The 22,190-nt window shown below is 40.6% G+C and overlaps 1 protein-coding gene across 1 annotated transcript in view; it reads left to right on the forward strand.

Moving 5' to 3' along the window:
* Positions 1 to 22,190, forward strand: part of CACNA1C (calcium voltage-gated channel subunit alpha1 C) — a 486,917-nt gene that overhangs the window by 361,069 nt on the left and 103,658 nt on the right. The window contains exons 10-13 of the mRNA XM_056339744.1: positions 8,899 to 8,989; positions 18,443 to 18,469; positions 20,551 to 20,711; positions 21,514 to 21,739. Of these exons, the coding sequence (XP_056195719.1) occupies positions 8,899 to 8,989; positions 18,443 to 18,469; positions 20,551 to 20,711; positions 21,514 to 21,739 (505 nt within the window). The remainder of the gene's footprint in view (positions 1 to 8,898; positions 8,990 to 18,442; positions 18,470 to 20,550; positions 20,712 to 21,513; positions 21,740 to 22,190) is intronic.

The following is a 22,190-nucleotide window of genomic DNA, read 5'->3' on the forward strand; positions in this document are numbered from 1 at the left end:
ACTGGTTCACCACACAGTTGTATATTTGTATGGGTGGGCAGATGGGAAGTTCCCCCATGCACAAGAATTTCAGGAAACACGTGGCCTGCTTTAAAACCATATTTGTGCTTGCAACGTATGTGCTGGTTGTTTTCATTAATAACAATGGTAGTGAGCAAAATATGAATAGCATCGTGATTATTAAGAGGGACAAAAATGATCAAAGCAGGAGAGATTTTTTTTCTTTTTGTTGTTGATTTTACTGTCTTGAAGGCACTTTTTGTGGTTAATTGTTTTGCTCATAATCGATGTTTGTATCACTTCCCAACACATTATCTACAGTGTTTGCAGTTCTCATGCCCCCATTTCTAAGGCACCTGCGAGAGCAGCCTGCAATAATAGGATCCTTCTGGTTTTCAAGTGAGGTGCTCCTGCTTGTTGTGCCCATGTACCATTTTGCGGAGCAGATTCAGGCACATTTGATGGCATTGCTGCTTGTGCTACCTTCCTCTGCTAAAAATCTTACAGAATGAGAGAGAAACCTTGCAGAACCATTCAGGATGTGCTATTGTGATTTGTTCACCATCACAAAATACCATTGAAGGAGTCATGGAGCCTCAATTGTTTTGCTTTTCCTTTTTTTTTTTCTTCTTTTTTGTCCTTTTTTTTTTTCCCCCTTTTTTTAATGAATTGCTTCAAAAATTTTGGGGGAACCAGAGGGGCTGCTGAAAAGTATTAGATTGACACCAGAAACCATGTCCTGGCAAGTAAATGCCTTGCACTTTGGCACATTAGTCGTTGCTCCTAGCAAGGCAAACAACACAAGTCATTTATCAGACAAGAAAACCAGTTTAGGATGTCATAGGAGGATCCAGATTCAGGATAGAGACATCTTTCAAGATCTGTTCTAGTAGCAGCTCTGTCACCCTGTGACCCAGCCCATCTGTCCTCCTTCAGCTGCAGAGATTAAGAGTTACTTCCATTGCATTTGCAGGCAGATGCTCTGCAGTGAATGGACTCCTACTGCAAACTTAGATGTTTGCTCAGCAGTACACCCAGTTACCAAGAGACACTGCCTGTCTTCCCCTCTTTAGCATAAAGTTAGACTCCTTTCTGTAAAGTCTGCATTTGGGTGAGTCCCACATCCTGTGCTTATGAGATATATGAGATACCACAGGTTATGCAAAGAATACTTTTGCCCCTCAGACAGGGAATTGCAAGGAGGATTTTAAGTTCTTCCTTTCCGATACAGAACAGAATATGTGTGAGGCTTGCAAATGCTGTCTCTTGGCAGGGCCGGGACTTTGTGCCCATTATGTGGTCCTCTGTGCAATGTGCATTCCACTCACCAGCTGAAATTAACAAATATTTGTGGAACATGGCATATTACGGTCAATATCACTATAAAAAGAAGAAAAATGACAGCTGTTTAAAGTAGCTGAGGGGTTTGTTATACTACAGTAAGTCCCAGCAAGATTAGTTATTAGCAGGGTAATGCATTCATAGGTGTGCAGTGATCTGCACGTGGTAATGACAGATCTGTTAGTCACATGCCTGCACAATTTATACATATTACTATCTCTCCTATTCCACTTTGTGGATGGTATAAATTTACTTAGCCCATGGCTATATCCCCTCAACATCACAGGATGTGTAGGTGCATATGGTGACACTCTGGACGGGGAGAAGGTCATGTAAAAGCAAGCCTTTTTATATAAAATATATACATTGTGATTTATATTGTAAAATATGTAATTTATCTGTGAATTAAATGTTTGATGATACAATACTCCATCTCAGTATTGGCAATGTTCCTACTTTTTACTGCTTCATTCACTAAAATAGAGCTACACTGCATCAGTCTTCTCTGATGCAGTCCAATGCCTTGCCTGGTTTTACTGTAATGACAGGTCTTGTTACTACATACCAACTGCAGCACCTTTGCTGCTGGTTCACTGGTGTAAAGATCTTTTTACTGAAAGCCTTTTTCTGTTTGACTCAAGTGGATACAACTGGCAATCATTTTATGGCTCTTTATTACTCTCAGACTCTGTGTCTGACCTTGAGTGAAAGTGTGAATCAAGCTTCCTCTCCTTGCAATTGCAGTCATTTCTACATAACCCAAAATTAGTCTATGCAAAGTGTATATTTTATGTGTATTTAATATATTGTATGTAAAATACTGCCCATATGAGCATTGGCCTCTGAGCCCTTAGTAAGCATTTTCCAAGTCTTTTGATGATTTTTCTGCATTTTCTTTACTGTGCTAGATTCATTGATGCATTCTGTCTAACTTTGGGAGGTATGTAACCACCAAGATCCTACATTTAGTTAAAGTTCCCTTTCCACTTCTCCTGTAGAAGCTTTCCTATTGCAGAACTCCTTTTCACAGAAAACACAAATGTGTTCCCCAGTCATATCTAATATATTTTCTTGGCAAAATCAGAACGTCTAAAGAAAACTAATCATTTACCTCTGCACAGTTTACTTACTGCATGCTGTTTGCATTTAAGAACTTTCTGATTGTTCCCCAGACGCTGTATGCATGTAGCAGAATGAAAGCTGTATCTTATTTAAATTAATGAATAAGATGAATGAGTGCAGCACTTCCAAAACCGGCAATGAGAGGAGGAAAGCTAAGCAATATTCACATATTAATTAAAATGAGAGCTCTCCACCAAAAAAATATGAGTCGATTGATATTCTGACAGCTGCCGATAGACTCATTCATGAAATGATGGGCATGAGAGGCACCATGAGAAGGAGGGTTTTTACTGGAGACAAAGTCATTCACTTGATGCACATTCTGTTAAAAGAAGCAGCCTGGATATTACAGTTTATTCTTGTTGTGCTTGATGGAAAAAGAAATTTTAAATCCCAGCTGGAGAATTCACGGGACTTCTTTGCTCTTTAGATTTGCTTTATAGTTCTGCAGAGTCCCGCTTGGGAAACATTAGCATCAGTGATAACTGTAGTACTTAGTGCTTATTGTAATGTGTTTCATCTGCAGGTCTCAGAGAGATTTGCAAGGTGAGTGCAGAATTATAATCCTTTTAGAGAAACTGAACAGATACGTAGAAAGGCTTGGTCATATGGCCAAGGTGACACAATAAGGTGAAATAAATGGTGGTGGAGGTCTTCAGGTCCTCCTGAGCTCAAATGCAGCGTGGGCAAAAGGGGTTATTTAGACCCATATTTTGTAAAGTAATTCAATACCAATAGAAATTGGAGTATTAGAAAAAATGGAGTCTAAGTGAGCATATTAGAAAGCACAGTCAAGTGGGTTGTTGCTTTTCTTCATATACGAACGAACATGCTGTTGGATAGTCACACTGTTTCAAGGCAGGTACCTAACCCAGAGGCACAAGGTAAATGCCAGCCTGTCCATACAGTTGAGGGAGGCATCAGTATGGCATTCAGAAAACCTGTGATAGGAATCTATCTGCCTCTGTAGCCTAACTCAAACAGCTAAATCAGAGATGTGAAGTCAGGCAATGTGAATAGCCTCTGGCATATCCAGTTCTAAAACTAGTGCCCAGATCTGCAAAGTCATGTAGTAATGTCTCATTAAAATCTGTGAAAAGTTTATGCTTTGTCTAGGTTTATGGAACTGGGCACCCTTTGCTCAGGCATGATCTTCTCTGCATCTTAAATTGTCACAGTATTAAAGTGAGATTCAGCAACAAGTGTGGCAACATTATATAATCCATGGAGATAAATCTGAATATTAGAATTACTTCCACTGCCAAGATATAAAGCATGTCATAAATACAAGATGCAACAGTGGTAATGATACTTCTGAACTGGGAGCAAATATTATTCTCCAAGTGTGTAAAGGAAAAATTATCTCAGGGTTACACAGAAGCGTATTTGCTTGTGCCAGCTTTCTGTTTCAGTGGTTGCCTGTCTTTGGCAACCTGCCATCTAATAATTCATTGCATGTCCATGGGGCATTTCATTGGAGGAGAGACATATGTTAGTGCAAGAGTAGATCTGGTATCAATGCTTGATGCCAGTGACATGGAACAGAGGCTCTCAAAGGGTCTTGCACATCTGTCTGTCTAACCAGTCACAGACTGCAGACTCTTTGTCATTATTTCTGTCTGTTGGGTCTCAGAGCTAGAATTAACATAACATGAAACATTTTTCAGATTTATTTTTCAGAAAGCTGCTACATAGCTTTTGTTGCTGTGTTAGCTGCTGCGGGGATGCTATGTAAGTAATGTGAAATTAGAGTTTAGGTAGTCCAGTAGAAAAAGTCTGCATTCAGAGATGAGCCACACTGTGGCAAGATGTAAGTGCAAAGGCTTCAGAAGCAACCGTAGAGTATAAAACGTACTGATCCTTATAGTTTGCCTTCTGTTGAAATCATGAGATACTTGTATGCCTTTAAAAAGTTTGTTTCATTTCCCTTTAAAAAAAAATGCTGTGCTACCTAGAGAATATGTAACTAGTGGGAGTTTTCATCAACCAGAGTGAATTATGGATGTGATGATAAGTTGGGAAAAAAAAAAAAGATCCCCATGCAAGCAAAGCCACTGTGATTTGCCACAGGAACAGGTACACTGGAACAGGTTGCTCAGAGAAGTTGTGGATGCACCAGCATTGGAAGAGTTCAGGGTCAGGTTGGACAGGGCTTTGAACAACCTGATCTAGTGACAGATGTCCCTGCCCATGGCAGTGGAGGTGGGCTACATGATCTTTAAAGGTCCCTTCCAACCCAAACCATTCTATGATTCTGTGAAATATATAATGTCTTCTATGGGACCCGTTCCTGTGGTTTTTGTGGTTTATGGGACTGGTTTGGTTGAGGTGAGCTGCCCACTCTGTGTACTCATTGTCCTGTTAGCTGGACTGCTGCTCCTAGTCCAGTCAGGCAAAGGTAAATTCCCTGGTGGAAGTGCCTTCTCACCCTTTAACAATCCCCTGTCACTTAGGATGGATAGGTGTGGGGACAGAGTTGTTCTCCACTGTCAGGAAGTCACATATATACTACATCGGTATTTAGTCACTTGACCAAATACTTTAGGGTATTGAGTAGGCAGTTGAATAGTATGCCCAGGTGTCAATCATGGCCTTGTCCATGCTGCAGTTTGGACACTGAAGTGCCTTCAGTGCAAAGTATGTGGTAGACTGAAGATGTACTGGTCTGCTTGAAGCCTGGGAAGAGGGGAGATCTGGGCCCTCTACATCTGGCAGAACCAAGCTCCCTTGGGATCTCTGATCTGCTTGCAGGCAGTGGATCTTTTGAAGTTGACAGGGAACTACTCCTGTAAGAGGGCATGTCACTGAACACACATGGCACAGGATGCAAAGCACCAGGATTTCCACTGCTAAGTTGCTGTGTGCCCAGATGGGAGGAAATCTGCATTTGCCTCTTTCTTGCCTTTGTCTCGACTCTTGAAATTACATGCAGGAAGTGACCATTGAGATGGCATGGTCTGTATACCGTGGTCCTAAACATAACTCTGGTCTGGACTAGAGCCCACTATTTAGAAAAAACATCTCTTCCAAATTAAAACATTCCTGTGGTGGATTTACCACCAGCATTCTTGGTACGTGGTTCCAGTAATTAATTACCTGGACTGCAAAAAATGCCTGCCTTGTTTCTAGAATGGAGCTGGGGTGTGCGCACAAGGCCTGTGTCTCTGAGAACTGAGTCAGATCATAAAGCTATCTGGGCAGTGTTTGAGCTACTACCTCTTGTATTCATCCCCAGTTTATACACAGCTCTTCTGCAGCACCTTCTGTTTTCAGGATTTGTTAACTGGCCTGAATGAACCTCACAGCATCTGCACACATCATTATCCCTATATTGAAGGTGATGTGAGGTGCTAGGTAAAGTGATTGCCCTGCTGAGAGCATACCACAGTGCGGATTACAGTCCTAATCTCCTGTCTGACCTTTCACTTCTAGGCCATCATTCCTCTAATACTTGATACCATTTTAATAGTTTGTATTGTCCTTAAGTTTTCCATCAGTGCAGTGTAATAAATGCCTGTGAGCTAGTGCCAGCAAGCTAGCCTGAACCACAGGAGTCTCTTCAGCATCTGCCACTGTGCCCGCATCCCTTACTTTACTTAAATTTGGCTTTCTGCAGCAGTAAGATTTGGGAAGTGTGAAGTTGTCTATGTGCATGCACCTCTAATCTGTGTGAGCTGAGAAAGTCTGTGCATAATAGGCAGAGGATCAACATTAAGTAATGTCATGAAAAGCCAAGTAGCAGGAGGACACCAGAGGGCAAATGCCAAATGTAAACTCAAATGCAAATTATGAGACATATTCTAGGGGTATCCCAGTTAGGGTAAGGCAGTGTACATCCAAGTGCTTGATGAAGGTTGTTACTCTCTAAAGATGGGGAAAGACAGAGAAATGTGATTACCTCAATAACTCTCCTGTAGCAGCTCTGACAGTTTTGGAAGAGTTTCTAGATCTTAGAGCAGTTTAGGAAGAAAGCCAAGAAACCTCACTGAAAAATAGGCTAGTCCAGATTCTGACCCTAAGCATCAGGGGATAACCTCGGGACACATTGCCATTGCCTTCATCTCATCAATTTCAATAGGTCAGACAGTCAAACAAGAAGAGTTTTGTGATAGACATCACTGGAAAAAGGATTTGACGCATAAACTTAAATTCAGCAAGTTCATGTTTTCAGAAGCCAGACACAAAAAAGAGCAGAAAGCTCTTTTTAAGAAGAGTTGTCCTCTGATGATCTGTTATGATATTTCATACTTCCGTGTACCTTTGTTTTTCATTTTGTACTTTCAATTCACATGATGAAGTTTTCAGACAGATGTGGGATGTCATGTGTAAGCTGAGTTCCTTGTTTTTTTCTTTTGCCTGTCACTGGCTGCATGTTCTCTATTGATGTCTTGTTCCTGGTACTTGACACTGACCATCTTGTCTGTGAAAGGAAGCACTCCAGCTGGCTTGCCTGATAAGAAGAAAGGAAAGTTTGCTTGGTTTAGTCACTCCACAGAAACCCATGGTAATGTTCCACTGCACTCTGTGTCCACACTGCGTATATCTGTGTGTGTGTGCGTCTATATATCTCTAAACAGACTGACATATAATATAGCTTTATATACTTCTGCATGTGTGTGCCTTGCTTTTTCTATTGCTTGTGCAGTGTCTTCTTCATGCATTCAAGATAATAAGCCGCTCTGCAAATCAGTCTCTTGCTAATGTCTTCAAAATCGTTTTCCATTTGCAAATAAGCTCAAATATGTCTTGAAAGTGCTTTACCTCATCTTCAAAGATGACTTGCAAAATAGTAACGGTTTGGTTTTTTTCTTGTAGGGCTTAGTCTGGACCAAAAATTTTAATTATGAATGTTGTTTTTTCTTACAGTTTGCTTAACTGTTTCATGTACATCAAAATATGAATTCAGTTGACTCCTTAAATTGTCTTTCCAAATATACTAGATTAATAAAACGTCTAGTCTTTATAAAAGAACAGGCACTATTAGAGTAAATATTTCATAGTTATATCAAGAGTGCTGGACAGTTCATTATTTCATATGGTCCAAAGAACACAGGACAAGAACTTTAGATTTCCTAAGACATGTGTTATAGGCATGTGAATTTTTGGGATGGGATGTTCATTTTGAGGGACATTTCTGCCATGTTTTCAAAGCAGGAACCCTGGACCTCATTGGAAGAACCTTCTGATATCTTTCTAGCCTCTAGACCTGGTCCCATGGCCCATTAAACATCTGCCCAATTGAAAGGCAGAACTTATTTATTCTACATTGCCTCCTTTTGTGTTAAGGACCTACAAATAGATGTGTTCTGAGTATTGAGTAACGTATCCTTACAGGCTATTAGAAGGCTCTCCAACAGCTAATAGTGCATGTTTTCAAGTCTCATCTAAGATATATATCCAACTGCTAATACAGGTCATGTTCTGAAGTTCTACCAGGCATCTGAGAGATCTATTTATCTCCTCCATTGTTCAGTTTTAAGTATCATTTTTTCATTTGTTTTGTGTATTTGAAAAGGGGGCAGGAGGGAAGAGGACACATATGGGATTCTGTCAGTTGTCCTAACCTATGTTGAATGAATTATTAGAGCTCATACAGGAGCTGGAAGCAACTGGTAGAATGGATATGGTGACTATTATTTTTTTTATGATCTGTAGAAGCAAATAAAATACTGAGGTTCGTTAACAGATGTGACAGGTCCTCACATCCAGGTGATATAGGTTCACATCTAAGGTTGCTTTCATTTTATGTTTATTCCATGATACTTTTGCAAAAGCCTAGGAGATACTGTCCAGTTCTTAGCTGCTGAGTGTCAACATTAAATCTCCACCATAGTCCATATTCATTCGATGCTTTGTGGGTTATATCTGAATGTCAGAGATTCAGAATTCTGCTCTTATCCCTATAGGTCTGGTTTATAGGTTTTAGTATATGGCAGATGAGCCATCAGTATTATTTATGTAGTACTTGCTATCAGGGTAACAGAAGCCATTTCTCTGAATATGTGTCAATCTGGTACTTTGTATTCTAATCATTGTACAAAAGATTGGGGAGGGCACTGAGGATGTTGGGCTGGTGCAAATAAAAGGGCATTTTTAAAAAGTGTTCTATTGAATCTTGTTGGCTTTGCCAGGTTCTCTAATTTTCAATGCTTCTCATTCATAAAATTTCCAGAAACTGACTCTTGAAAGAAAGAGAGCAGCTGCTTCTTCCCTTTTCTTTAGCATTTGAGTAACCTGTGTATGTTCCTGAAGTCTACCTGCCCAACCTGGCCTGTGCAGGGAGGCACTAGACTTGCTCAGCAAATTGCTTAATCCTTAGGAACTGCAGCTGAAGGTCTTTTCATTAAGCCAGTACCTTCACTTATGCGATTCTTTAACACATGTGCCAGGTTCTAATGGCCAACCCTCTCTTTTTCTTCCCTTTGACTCTTACAGTGAGCATGCCCACCAGTGAGACCGAGTCCGTGAACACAGACAACGTCCCTGGAGCAGATATTGAAGGCGAAAACTGCGGTGCTAGGCTAGCGTGAGTACATATACACAGATATATGAATGTAAGCGTTGGGTTTAGCTTGGTGGGTTAAAGCCAGGGCAAATGTCAGGCTTTTTAAGGGGAAGAAAACCCCACAGTGTGTGAAAGGAGAGGGTGCAGAAGATCTATTGATCCCAGTTCTTATCTTAATTGCAATGTAAACTCACTCTGGACATTAGTGGAGAGCCTCTGGGTTTATATAGATGTAAATAAAGCACAGAATGCCCTGGATAAGCAGATCTGGTTTTGCATAATAGTTAAAAGAACTGATGGATAACAGTGTTCTTATTTTAAAATTCATCTTTGGAGATAGATAATCAAATCCAGTATATGTAAACCAAAGAGTGGAAATTTCCGGTCTATTTTAATTTCTCTAATGATTCTTGTACACTTTACACTGCCTTGTAATAGAAATACATGGATGATAACTCCCATCCTGTGGCCTGAATTACACCCTTCAAATGCTGAACACAATACTGTAGCGACAAAGAAATATATAAGTTAGGAGGCAGTAATACTACTTTGAAATTGCACTGTTGTAGTTAATAGATATGCTCAAGAATGTGTGAGAGAGCACTTATGGAATACCATATTATATGGTATATGTTTTATCATCACAGAAAGCCAGAATAGGCAAGAGGAGTCCTTGCTTGCCTTTTGCATGATTTAAACACAAGTGGACTTTATGCTGTGGGAGAATATGTTAGTCCCTCTAAATTTCCTTGAAAAATCAGCTAAGCATATCAGTGCTATAGCTCATACCATGCTGGAGTATTTTGAGGCTCTGTCCTGTCCTTGGGCATACCTCAAGCCCTTCAGTGTTAGTCAAATGCTTATCACAAGTGCGTAAGAAATGCCCTGTTTTATCAGACCTGTGTTCGTGCTGGCTCCGTGTCCATGTCCTGACAGTGACAGAAGGGCAAGTGCACAAGTCTGGCCATTTCCTACTTTCCAGTCCCCTTTTGCTGCTCCCAAATTTGTGATTATTGGATTAGAGATACTAGAGGGCACACTTCTACTTTTTGCCTTTAGTGGCAATTTATGGACTTGTCATCCATGGATTTATCTGAGCCCACTAAGGCTGTTGGCTCTCACAGTCTCCTGTGGCAGCAAGCATCGGAAGTTCACTACCTGCTGTGTAGACAAGTACTTCCTTCTATCTATTTTAAGCTGATCTACTACTACTTTCAGTCAACGTCCTCTTCTTCTAATACTGTGAGATTTGGTGATCAACAATTCCACATTCAGTTTATCTATCAATTCCATGACTTTGTAAACCTTCATTTTATCTCACGCACACCCCGTCGGTCCTATTCTCTACAAACTGAAGAGGAGGAGATCTTATCCATATTATAAGATGGCTGGAGAAAGACTTTTTACAAGGACATGTACACTTTTTACATAGGACAAGGGGGAATGGCTTTAAACTGAAAGTAGCTTAGATATAAGGAGGACATTTTTTACTGTGAGGGTGGTGAGGCACTGGAACAAGTTGCCCAGAGAAGTTGTGGAAGCCCCATCCCTGGAAGTGCTCAAGGCCAGGTTGGATGGGGCTTTGAGCAACCTGCTCTAGTGGAAGGTGTCCCTGCCATGGCGGGGGGGGGGGTTGAACTAGGTGATCTTTAAGGTCCCTTCCAAACCAAGCCATTCAATGATTTTACAATTGTATAATATCTGGAATATGTTGTAAATTCAATCTGCTTTCCTGTGTCAGTCAGCAACTTACAAACCTTAGAAGAAATTATTTGTGATAGCTTTACTTCTGCCTGCTGTTGCCTAACTGCTGAATCTTTTAGTTTAGATTATGAACTCTTTTCTGAAGGAACCAGGCTAGATCTATTCACAGTTCTGAGGCAGTTGTAGCCCTTCCTTTAGCACCCCACCAAGTTGCTTGTGCTTTTATCGCATTACAGAAAGCAGCAGCTGGATATGTGACCACTTCTTCCAGCTGGATCCAATTTGGAGAACTATCTTTGTTCTGCAGTTATGGTTCCCAACACAATGAGTTCCCTGGTGCTACACAGTGCCAACAACAATGGCAACTGTTACTATAAAGTTGCATATATTTTTAATATTACTGCTTGTATTCATTTATTGTCCTTGATCCCAAAGGATCCCAAAACACTTAAGGGATTGTTTTCACGGCATTCGAGTTCAGCCATCTTCAGGGTAAAATGTGACAGGTGTTTAAAAACAAGTGGCACAAGTGTATAAGGAGATGTATGAGGATGGCTTGTTTTGCACTGAAGCTGCATGGGGAATTTTGGCAAGCTGAACATAATCATCTTAGCTGGAATGTAGCCAGGAGAGCTGAAGTTAAACCCAACTCTAAACATAATCATGACTTAGAATGGAGTTTACTTCAAATAGCTCAACATGTGCTCACAGGAGAATGGCAGTAGTATGGTCTAGCTCTGCAATCATTATGGTCCTGACATTAGGAGAAGGGATGGCTATGTCCAACATATTTGAGGGAATAAGACATAGGAAAATGATGGGAAAACAGGGCTTAATTTCTTCTTCCCGTGTTGTAAATGTTAAAATAGGGCCGTAAGTTTCACTGGAGCAGGACCTGTAAGATTCAGGGAGATAACAGTCTCCTTGCCACTTTCCACTTCATTTGAAAATGGGTGATGTATAGTAGAGGGACTGAAGTCTGTTATTGAGAAGGGTTTTTTACCCCTTACCCAAGGACAGTTAAAATCCTCAAGGCCTCACTCAGATTGCTTTTCATCTCTAAGAGATGGATAAGCTCTTTCATCCAGGAAAATTAATGGCTGTATCATTGTGTTTGAAATACTGGAGTGAGATACAAATTTTGCTAATGCTTCCTGCTTTTGTAAAATGTTTGTTTCAAACTTGTTTTTTTCTGAAGATTCCTTAGTTATGGGTAAATTCAGGTCTGCCTTTGATTCTGAGGCTTGGAATCCTTTCTGGTTTGTTTTCTTACCTGCATCACACATTCAGACAGAGAGAAAACAGCTTTTCTGGTTTCAAGAAGTATTAAGTCCTTCTCTTTCTGAGCCCTCATTTAAACCCCCCATAGGCCAATATTCCTGCTGGGACATAAAAAATGTAAGCAAGAATTTATTTGAATTAGTATCTTATTTTATTGAAACCTGACTAAGATAATCAGGATTTGGCCCAGTGTTCCAGAACAGAAGTAATTCATATGTGAAGTCAGTTGAGCTTTTCAAGTTCCTCATCTAGTATTAGTGATTTTGAGTAAACATTAATAACTATACTCATGCCATCCTGATTTACTATAGTTGAAGATTAGGCCCAGACTTTTGAGCAGTCACCTGCCCTCTGGATTTTGGGTTTACAGTTGGAATGGCTAGAAAGGTTTTTTCTCAGTTGAGTTTCATCTATTGAAGATGAGTCTTCATTTATACCAGCCTGCTAAAATCACCTGGTGGCCATGCGTCCACATTGCCTTGCTATAAACGCTTTTTTTCCCAGAGGGCAGAGACTGCACTGAGCAAACTGCAACCAGACATGACTGAAGCAACAGGGAGATATCAAGTTAATATATTTATTTATTTAGTGGCATCAGGCAGCTAGGGCATTTAACCACCCCAGCACCACCACCATGGTTAAATACTGAGCTTGCCATCAGAATGCACTCATGATAAAAGGAAAAAAGTACCCAGGAGACTGAAATAAAAAGTATTTTTATTGAAGATAACTTAGAATTACTGGCTGTTCTTTCTGTTCTTATAAAAAACTGTAGAGCTTTGAAAGGCTGGGTCTGTGAATGACAGATCTGCTTGAGAAACCAGGCTCAAGCATGCCTTTTGGAAAAGATCTTCCCTGACAGCCTTTCTCAGCTCCACAGAGACATATGCTATGTGAGATGAGGAGAGTACCTCTCGAACACAAGCTATCTCCTAGTGATGAATTGTCTCAGAGAAGCTTTTATTTCTATAGTATACATACTATAGAAACTGCCTTCATCAGCTGTGCTGTCTGGAGAAATGCCAGTCTTCAAACCAGCAGAGGGAGTTTCAGGAGGAATCTAACATCTAATCTCTCTTCACTTATTGTGTAAATCCGGTTTCTTAGAACTAAAACAACAACAACAACAACAACAAAAACCTGATTCATATTCATTCCTTGTGTAATTCTACTGCTATCAGGAGAGCTGTGGCAGCGAGTAGTTCCCTTCCTAAAATGGGTGTTAGCTTTAGCAGGCATCTGAATTTGAAAAAGGATTTTTGTAGGGTTCTAGGACACTGAAAAGCATCCCACAGCTTCTGCAGTATATCATCCGTGTCACGGTATTGCCTTGTACGGCACTGACATCTGCCCTGCAGTAGAAACACAACAGCTTGTATCCTCAAGGACAACATTTGGAAGTGGAACTAATCTTACTTCTGATGTGTCACAGTTTTAATAACCTGTTGCTTCTGGGTACAAAGAAGTGTGTTTCCTCTGCAGCAAGCATCAGTGGGATAAACCCAGAACTAGGAGCAATGGGGTTTTATTTGCAGGATAGCCTTATACCCAGGACTTCCCAATTGCGAGTAGTTTCCCTGAGCCTCTGTGGTTACTGCTGTGCAGGACTTAGATTCTGAGGACAGGCAATTGCTCATAACCAGCAGTAATATGTTCTGTATGGGATGTCAGCATATATAATCTTCCAATAGAACCAGAATGTTAATTTTCTAAGACAACCATACAGATCTGGAGTGCCACAATAGAGCTTGCTTTGATACATATGTATTAGCTAAAAAAAAAATAGACCTTTGTGGAAGCTAATGTTCCATAGAGCCTCATTAGAAAAGTGAAGCCCTTGAGCTCAAAGGGAAAGAGAGCTTAAAATTATCTGCTTTTGTTGAAACAATAAGCCACTTGGCATTTTCACCTTGGCCAGGATTTCCATACATTTGGGGGACAGTTCAATTGCTTTTCCACCAAAGAGGGTTAAAACAATAAAACAGGACAAACCAAAATGAACAACCTACACTGGCTTTCCAACTGAAAACAGTGTGTGTGTCCTGAAAACTATGAACAATGGAAGCTTTCCCTGGCAGCGGAACCATCAATGATTTTCCCTTGGTGCTTTTCTGGCTGGGAAAATAATTCCTATGCAGTTCTTGCAATAATCAGCCTAGAGGCCAGTGGTAAAGGCAAAAGAGTCAATTTGCTTGCAGGTTTGCTGTAGTTGCTGCTGGTTTGCACCTAATGAGAAGATAGCTTCCTTCTGTGAGGACCAAAGTCCCCATCACATCAGGAGCAGTGGTAAGAAAAGTCTGCCAAAAGCTCTGAAACTGCTGCTGACTTCAGCAGGAAAATACGCAGGATCAACCCTTACTTGTCGGCCTCAGCTGCTGCTCTCCAATTTATTATGAGCAAGGTGCTTTTGATATTCACAGTCAGCTCTATATGTGTCTAAAGGACAACAGCATGCCCTTGTGGAGGAGGAATTATCTTCTTTCTTCCGATTTTGTGACAGCCTTGCCTGTGACTTGCCACAGAGAGCACAAGATTATTCACTAAATGCTGAAGTGCTGGCCTATTTTCCCAACCTGTAAGAAAGCCTGTTGAATATCAAACCAGATCAATTTTAAGCTAGACAGATCCAGTTTTCTTAAGGATGTTCTGTAGGTTTTTACTGCTGCTGGCCAACAACTGCCTCTCTCTTAAACCCAGCATCAATTCCGTGAGGTCAACAGGCTCTCCAGTGCTTCTGCAAGAAGGGCAAGAATGTAAAAAAAGAGAAGAGGCACCACGGTGTGGACTCCACTGAAATTCAGTGATTGCCTCAGCAGGAGGATCGCAGTCCACATCAGAACACAAGTTCTTCAGGGCACATCATCTGTTCTGTTTTGCTGGAAGCTTTTAATTAATGGTTAGAAATAAGAAACGGTCATTGCATGTCCCTGTACATTTTCACAGTATTAACTGCATTGTGCAGAGGATAGCAGGCAGAAGAACGGAGTCCCATTGCTTTGGTGTGAATCACAGAGGCATAGCTGAGGGTAGAATTAACCCTAACACTTCATTAAGCTTAGAGATTATCAGGTATGTAGCATGCATACCTCAGAATGTCATGTCACTGTATGCTCTTGTCCCAGTAATACCTGGGAAAAGGACCCTAAGGTGTGCATCTTCTCTTCAGGATGGCAGCATCCTAACTAGAAGCAATGAAATGGCAACAGGGATAGAGGGGAAAATGTTGTGCCACTTGACCAGTAACTGCATGAATGCAGTATGTTGCACCAAAACAGAATCAATATCACACCTGCATGCTGTTCTTACAGTTCTAAATCTGTAAAATATGCACAGGGCAGCTCTTTGGATGTTCCTCAAAGTTGTGTGTAACCTAGAAGCACAGTAAGTCAATTTCTGCATTACTGCTTTTCTGAGAGCTTTTACTAGTATCCAAGGGCTTTGTAAGTTATCACAAGGATAGTTGCCTATAGGTGGGATCATATACCGTAAAAGTAGCTGTGACCAGCATGCAAGATAATTTCACGGTTATGTTTAGTAATTTCTATACCCAGAAAACAACTGTAACATGGCCTTTGTGTCGTGCTTGGAGACTGACAAGTTTTCTCCAGAGTTGTTTGTTCAGTGTACAATTACACAAAGTCCTCAATCCCTGTTATACAAGAGTGTTATACATCCTTCAGAAGTGTATAGTTTCTCTTCTCTGGTGCCCACCATGATAAACAAAGACTTTATTTCCCAGAATGTGGCGTATCTCACTGCATTTGAATTGTGCCAATTATTCTGAATTTATGTTGATAAAATCTTTAAACTTCACTGTCTTATCTGTATGTGGTACATAACTATGTAAGGTTAGAAGAGTTTTAGAGTAATTGAAAGATAGCTAGTCCAGCAGCAGAGGTCTGATTTTTGTGTTTGTCTTTCTAAAAGATCATTTGAGTTACACGGTTCCTATGATAAAAACACTCAGTAGTGAGCTGAAATGTTTGGATAGGCTCCTATACCATGATTTTAAACAATAGTTTCTAAAGACATTCCAGAGCTGGACACAAATGTGGACGCTCTCTTTCCTCCAATGGCATAAAGTTCCCAGTGTACCAGGTGTGCAAAAGATCCATGTTTAAACTCAGCAGAGAATCTGGTCCACTCTGAACTCCTGGCAAGCACCAGTTTGGAGAGTGACAAAGAAGCTATGGCAAGGCCCCTAACCCAGGCTATTTGACAGCCCTTAGTGATGACATAAAAGAATTTTTTTATATGATATAGTTAACCCTGCTTCTGAAAGACAAAAGATAATTGATCATAAGGGTCATTGAAAAATGTGTTTCAGGTTCAGGCATAATGTTTCCAGAATCAGTTATTGTGCAGTTTGTGTTTCCAAAATTCCATTTCACTCTTGGATTCTGCTCTAAATATAAAGCTCTTCCTCCTTCCTTGTCCTGTTCTATATATATAGCACACCCACATGTGATAAAGCCTTCTGCCATAGCAGTAAGGCAAGGTGTGGGGTGGGGGGAGGCTGTAGCTAACCTGTGGGAGCACTGAATGCACTTGGCTGCTGCTCATAATGCTCCAAAGATATAATTATCATATGCATGATGAGTACTACACCTGCTGCATCTCTTTTGCTTAAATAAATAAAAGATTCCTTAAATGCCACAGAGCTCCCTTACTGGGAAGCCATTAGCCAAAGAGGTCACCAGAGGACATCACATTCCCTGTCCTTCACCTTCCATCAGGCAGGTTCCCCATGACATGTCTTTTGGTCTCTTCCCTCCCACCGCCAGCCTCTTCCTGTGAAAGTCCTTGCCATCTCCTTTTCAGTGCCCAGCTTTCTCCTTCACTGTGATTTTTTCTTCTTTTTCTTTCCCCTGTCTTTGAGCCTTCTTTCCTGTTGCCTGTAAATCTGATCCATCACGGTTTGTAGGTAGCACTGATAAAGCAAGAGTTCTCAGTGAGGAGTTGGGATAGCTTTAACATTAAGGATGTGCTTTGTAGGTGCTTCACTCATCACCCTTGTTAAAGCTTACTTTGTCTCTGCAGAATAATTTAGCATGTTCTTTTCAGCCAGTGCCAACAGTGCCAGCTCTTTACCAACAGAGTTCTTGCATGTGTCTTTAACCCCACTGCTGCCTAGTATGTGGCCTACAAAAGCTGCCTGTGACACAGCAGGAATGATATATTAGTGCAAAGGCTTTTTTTTTTTTTTTTTTTGGCTTGAACCATCTGCTGGTGAAATGTTTCTTTCATTAAAATCTCTTCCACATAAGGAAACTGACCCATCACTGATTACTTGTCAGTGACTGATGTCCTCAAATGGGGACATGACCATTTTTAAGACTGCTACAGAAAGTGGTGTTAGATGCTTTTGAGAATTGTTTTGTCCCCTACTAACAGTGAAGCCATTTTTAAGCCAGCACAGTAAGACCTTTGCTGACTGTTGTCAACAATGGATCACTTTTGTATCATGGAGGGAACCTTAAGAAATGCTTCAACCCAGCAGGAGTATCTTCTTCGTAGTCACTCCCCAGATTCTCATTTCTTCTGTTATTGGTAGTGAATTTTGCCACTTCCTAAATCACATCTGACTGATGTCATTGCATCCACATACGTTTATTTCTCTCTGTGCACCATTATGTATGTACCAAAAGACAGCCAAAGAATTCACGGGCCTTGTAAGATGATGTGTCAAGCAGAGCAAGGTAGTGGTTAGAGATTTGAGGTCTATCTCTAGCTTTCCCTGTGACTTCTCAGAAAAAGCTAATGAGCTTGTTTAGATGAATAAATCCAAGTGTGTGGAATTAGATATTTAAACACATATATAGTGGGAACATGGCCAAATTTTCAGGAATACTTAATTCCCAAAATTTCATTGATAGCAGCAGAATCTGTCATTGCTCAGACCCTTTTGAATTCAAACCAATTTGCATAGTTAACAAAGACAAGTGTTAGTTTCCAAGTTTGAAAATATCCACCATGAACTGTTTTTCCTTCAAATGCTGGAAAAAAAAGAAAGCATTATTTTCCCCCTGGTTTCATAATGTGCTTATATATGTGACAGGTGATGTGTGAAAGCAACAAGTCCGTCTGTATAAAGTCATACATATTTTAATATAAGAAAAAAACCCCAAAACTAGTTACTAAAAGAAAAAAGAGTCATACTTAAAAAATAAATGTAACAGATGTAGAGTGCCCCTAGCATTAGGCCTGCCTTTTACCCAAGCGAAAAGCTAGCTCACTGATGTCTGTAGGTGGTAGAATCCCGTCATGGCATGACTCCTGCTTCATGACTTCTGCCAAAAACCAAGATTTGTATGTCAGGGAATTCTAGTCATGCCCAGTGCCTACACTGACTTGCAGGGGATTCAAGAAGAAAACTGCATGCATTAAAAAATTAATTGAGCTTAACTTTGTTTCTTTCTCTTGTTGTTATAAAAACCTGGGAGGTATGGGACAGCTTCAGAGACTTTAATGGCAATTCTTATCTTTCAGGCATCGGATCTCAAAATCAAAGTTTAGGTAAGTAAAACTGACTTTTACTTTTCCTCCTTTTCACTGGTTTTGTTCCTTACTTTATGAAGTAAGGATGCTCATGCATCTGTGGGACACAGTGGTGATTCTAGAAGATACTACCAAACTTGTCAGATTTTAGTCAGTCATCTCCTTTTTCTCAGTTTCTTACTGAAATAAAGCACAGAGACTACTAACAGTATTTGACTCAGAAGTACCTATCTGATTGCTACCTACATATCTCAAGTCATAAAATATAAAAGCAGAAGGGAAAAAAAGTTCAACCACATAATTATACTACATCCATCAACATCAACCCTGTCAGCTCAAGGTTCTCTTCCCTACATTTTATTGCACTACTCTGCTTTGCTTGATTGTAAATCTTTCAACTGATGAAGTTTGCATCTTATTTCTGAAATTCTCCCTTTCACCATGGGACATGAAGAGTTTTCATGGTGGTATTAGTTTTCCTGTTAACTTAAGGCTTTTGAAAATGTGAAGTAGTCCCCAGGTGGTCATCAGTGGGCTTCTGATGGAAAGGCTGGCTGAACTCATGGAACTTGGTAGTTGAGGTTCCAGTCCATTTCTGCCTCTACAGTAGGAGGCCAGCTGCCTTCATAACTTTGATTTCAAAGTCAATTTTGTAAAAAACTAAATTAATTTTCAGAATAACTGAAACAAGTGAGAAACTCTGTTCTTTAGCTTACCTGAATAATGAACAGTAATGTAAATTCAGGAATTCACATATGCGTACATACTGCCTATATGCATCCCTGTGCAGAGCTGCATACATGCTCACATTCCTACAATCTGTAGAATTATTTGTGTGTAGATGTAAGCACAAAAACCCACTCATATCATCACATGGTCATATGCATGCACATTTGTGCACAACTACACACAAAAGTGTATACAGGACTGCTAATGATTTCATGACAACACGTATGTCTAAGTCTTGTGCCCATTTTGAAAATTGGGAAGATCGTTTCTTGTCCCAAATCCACTGCAAAACACACAACCCTTATTAAATGTTTGTGGGTGCTAGCATGGGTGCCTTTATAAATTGCATAGCTAAAACAGCTTGGATTTGATTACCTGTAAAAATGTTGTCACAAAACTCTTGGCCAATGTGGAATTTTCACACCACCTGGCTTTTGTTCATATAGGTGCTGAACCCTGACCTCAAGCATGGCCATAGTTTATCACTGGAAATAATACATAAGGGAAGACTAGCCAAGAAAAATTCTTTCTTCCTGTAGTGTTGTGTATGCGCACACATACACACACACACATATGTATAATATCTATATAAAACTATTAGATTTATTATACAGTGGCAAGTGTTGCCTGGAAACTGGTTGCTATGCAAGTTAAATTCTGAAGAGTAGGAGGTGTGTAATTAGCTTTAAATATCTTCTGTGGTTATTAATTACCCTCAGAAATCAATGACACGAGGGGATGCATTCAGGGAAAGCAAACTTTAAAAGGTCTGTTGATTAGCAAATGGTATCCTTAGTTCCAGGCATGAAGGTGAGATGCTGAGGTCCCCTAAGTTTTATTTTTCTGTTCAGAGTCCTTGTATGTATTGGGCTTACTCCTGAACATTGCTGAATGTCAGAAATGTTCCACAGATTTTATGTGACCTCACCTCTCCAAGGACTTATTCCAGAGGTCCATGGTATATTGAAAGTATCTTCTCATTGACTATCCTGAGGCTGGGCAAGGTCCCATTGCAGGCCACAAGCATTAAATACAAGAAGAATAATTATTTTTGTGGGAACTGGGCTGAAAAGCCTCTCAGGGTAGCTGCAATGGATGTCTTAATCAGATTAAGACATTGCTTGAAGCGGTTTATTTACCCCTAAATGTTGCAAATTGGCTTATGGCTAACTTTATTCCTCTAGCTAATGGACGGATGATCACAACTGTTAACTTGGATGAGAATGAGAGAACATTTCTCAGGGTGAACTTTAAAGTTATTCTCAGCCATTCTTGAACAATAATCAAGACTAGAGTCTCTCTTGACAGAGATTTGCAATAGCCTTAGGATCTCTATCTGAAAATATCTTCTCCTTTTCCAATTTTTCAAGTCGCTACTGGCGCCGATGGAATCGATTCTGCAGAAGAAAGTGCCGTGCCGCTGTCAAGTCCAATGTTTTCTACTGGTTGGTGATCTTCCTTGTGTTTCTCAACACCCTTACCATTGCCTCTGAGCACTACAACCAGCCAGACTGGCTCACGGAGGTCCAAGGTGAGAAGAGGCTGATGGTTCTGTTTATAGTGGTCAGTGTCAGAAAAGAGGCCTCAGGGAGGAGCTGATGCATTAAACCACACAATGTAAAAGGAGCGTACACAGCTCCAAATAGTCCTCTCTCTGTGGAGGATCTTAGATAATACAACAAAATTTTTGCCTGCAATGGGAGGAGTTTCAGCAAAAACGCAACTTCCTTGTTTCCAGCCAAAGCAGTGTTCACTGGGTGTAGGTGAAATCAGGAGCTTATGCTGAATATATATTTGCAGCAACTGGATTTCTGGTATATGGATAGCCACTGGGAGCTATAGGTTCTCCAAGGTTTTCCCTGAAATGACATTTGTGATAAAGTCTAGTTACCGGGGACGTGAGGAAGAGTGATTATTTTATAACGTTCTTCTGTCTGCAGAACAGTTGAATCCTTACTGGAGGTGAGAGCAGCTGAAAGGCTTAATTAAGTAGCAGTAGGTAGCACAGCAGCTCTTCTATTCCCACTCTCATCTGCAGATGACAAGTGTGATGGGAGGTTGTGCACAGGAGGGCATGTCACTGCCACGGAGGTTATATGGTTGTGTAATACATCGCAGCTGTATGTGCAATACATAAGAATCACTGTAAGCGTCTTTGTAAAACATTTCTGTGAATGAGATGCCCACGCTTTTGAAGTCCATTCTTTGACCCAAGCTTGTCTGAAGTTAACCTTTCAGACTGATCCCAGAAGGAATTTCTTACAGGCAAGGGCCTATGGTTAGCTGTGATGATCTTTTGACTAAGTTTAATTAATCTGTTTGTTTTTCATGAGACACTGCCAATAAGGTGCTGCTAGCTCTGTTCACGGCAGAGATGCTGCTGAAGATGTACAGCCTTGGTCTCCAGGCCTATTTTGTGTCCCTCTTCAACCGCTTTGACTGTTTCATTGTATGTGGAGGAATCCTGGAAACTATTCTGGTTGAGACAAAGATCATGTCACCACTGGGCATTTCGGTGTTGAGATGTGTTCGACTCCTAAGAATATTTAAAATCACAAGGTAGGTTTGTGCTTCTTTGGGAATGAAGGAGGGCTACTGCTCAATGCACAACATATATAGGTACAAGTCACTCACATTCCTGTTTTTTCACTTTTTCTACCACTAAGTGGGTAGTGAGAGTGCTAGGCTGGCAGTCCTCATCTTCTGACGTCTGTGGCAAGATGAGGAGGGCTGTGCAGGCTGGGTATCCCTGATGTGAGTGGTAAGGATTGGTGAGGAGTCCAGCTTAGGGGCCTGGAGACACTTGATACCATGCAGATTATTAAACTGAAATCTGGAAGGACAGTGTGAGCTGAGCTTGGGGTCTTACAGTTCCCTGCAAAAAACAGAGTGAAAATAAAACAGCAGATAGCCTTGTGACCTTTTCTGTTGCTTTATGGTGACAGAGAGGAGCCTGAAAGACTGCTTTGAGCCAAAACAACATTTGACTGAGGATCCCATGCCAGCTCCA

This window comes from Falco biarmicus, chromosome 5 (genome assembly GCF_023638135.1).
Source record: "Falco biarmicus isolate bFalBia1 chromosome 5, bFalBia1.pri, whole genome shotgun sequence".
Taxonomy (NCBI): Eukaryota; Metazoa; Chordata; class Aves; order Falconiformes; family Falconidae; genus Falco; species Falco biarmicus.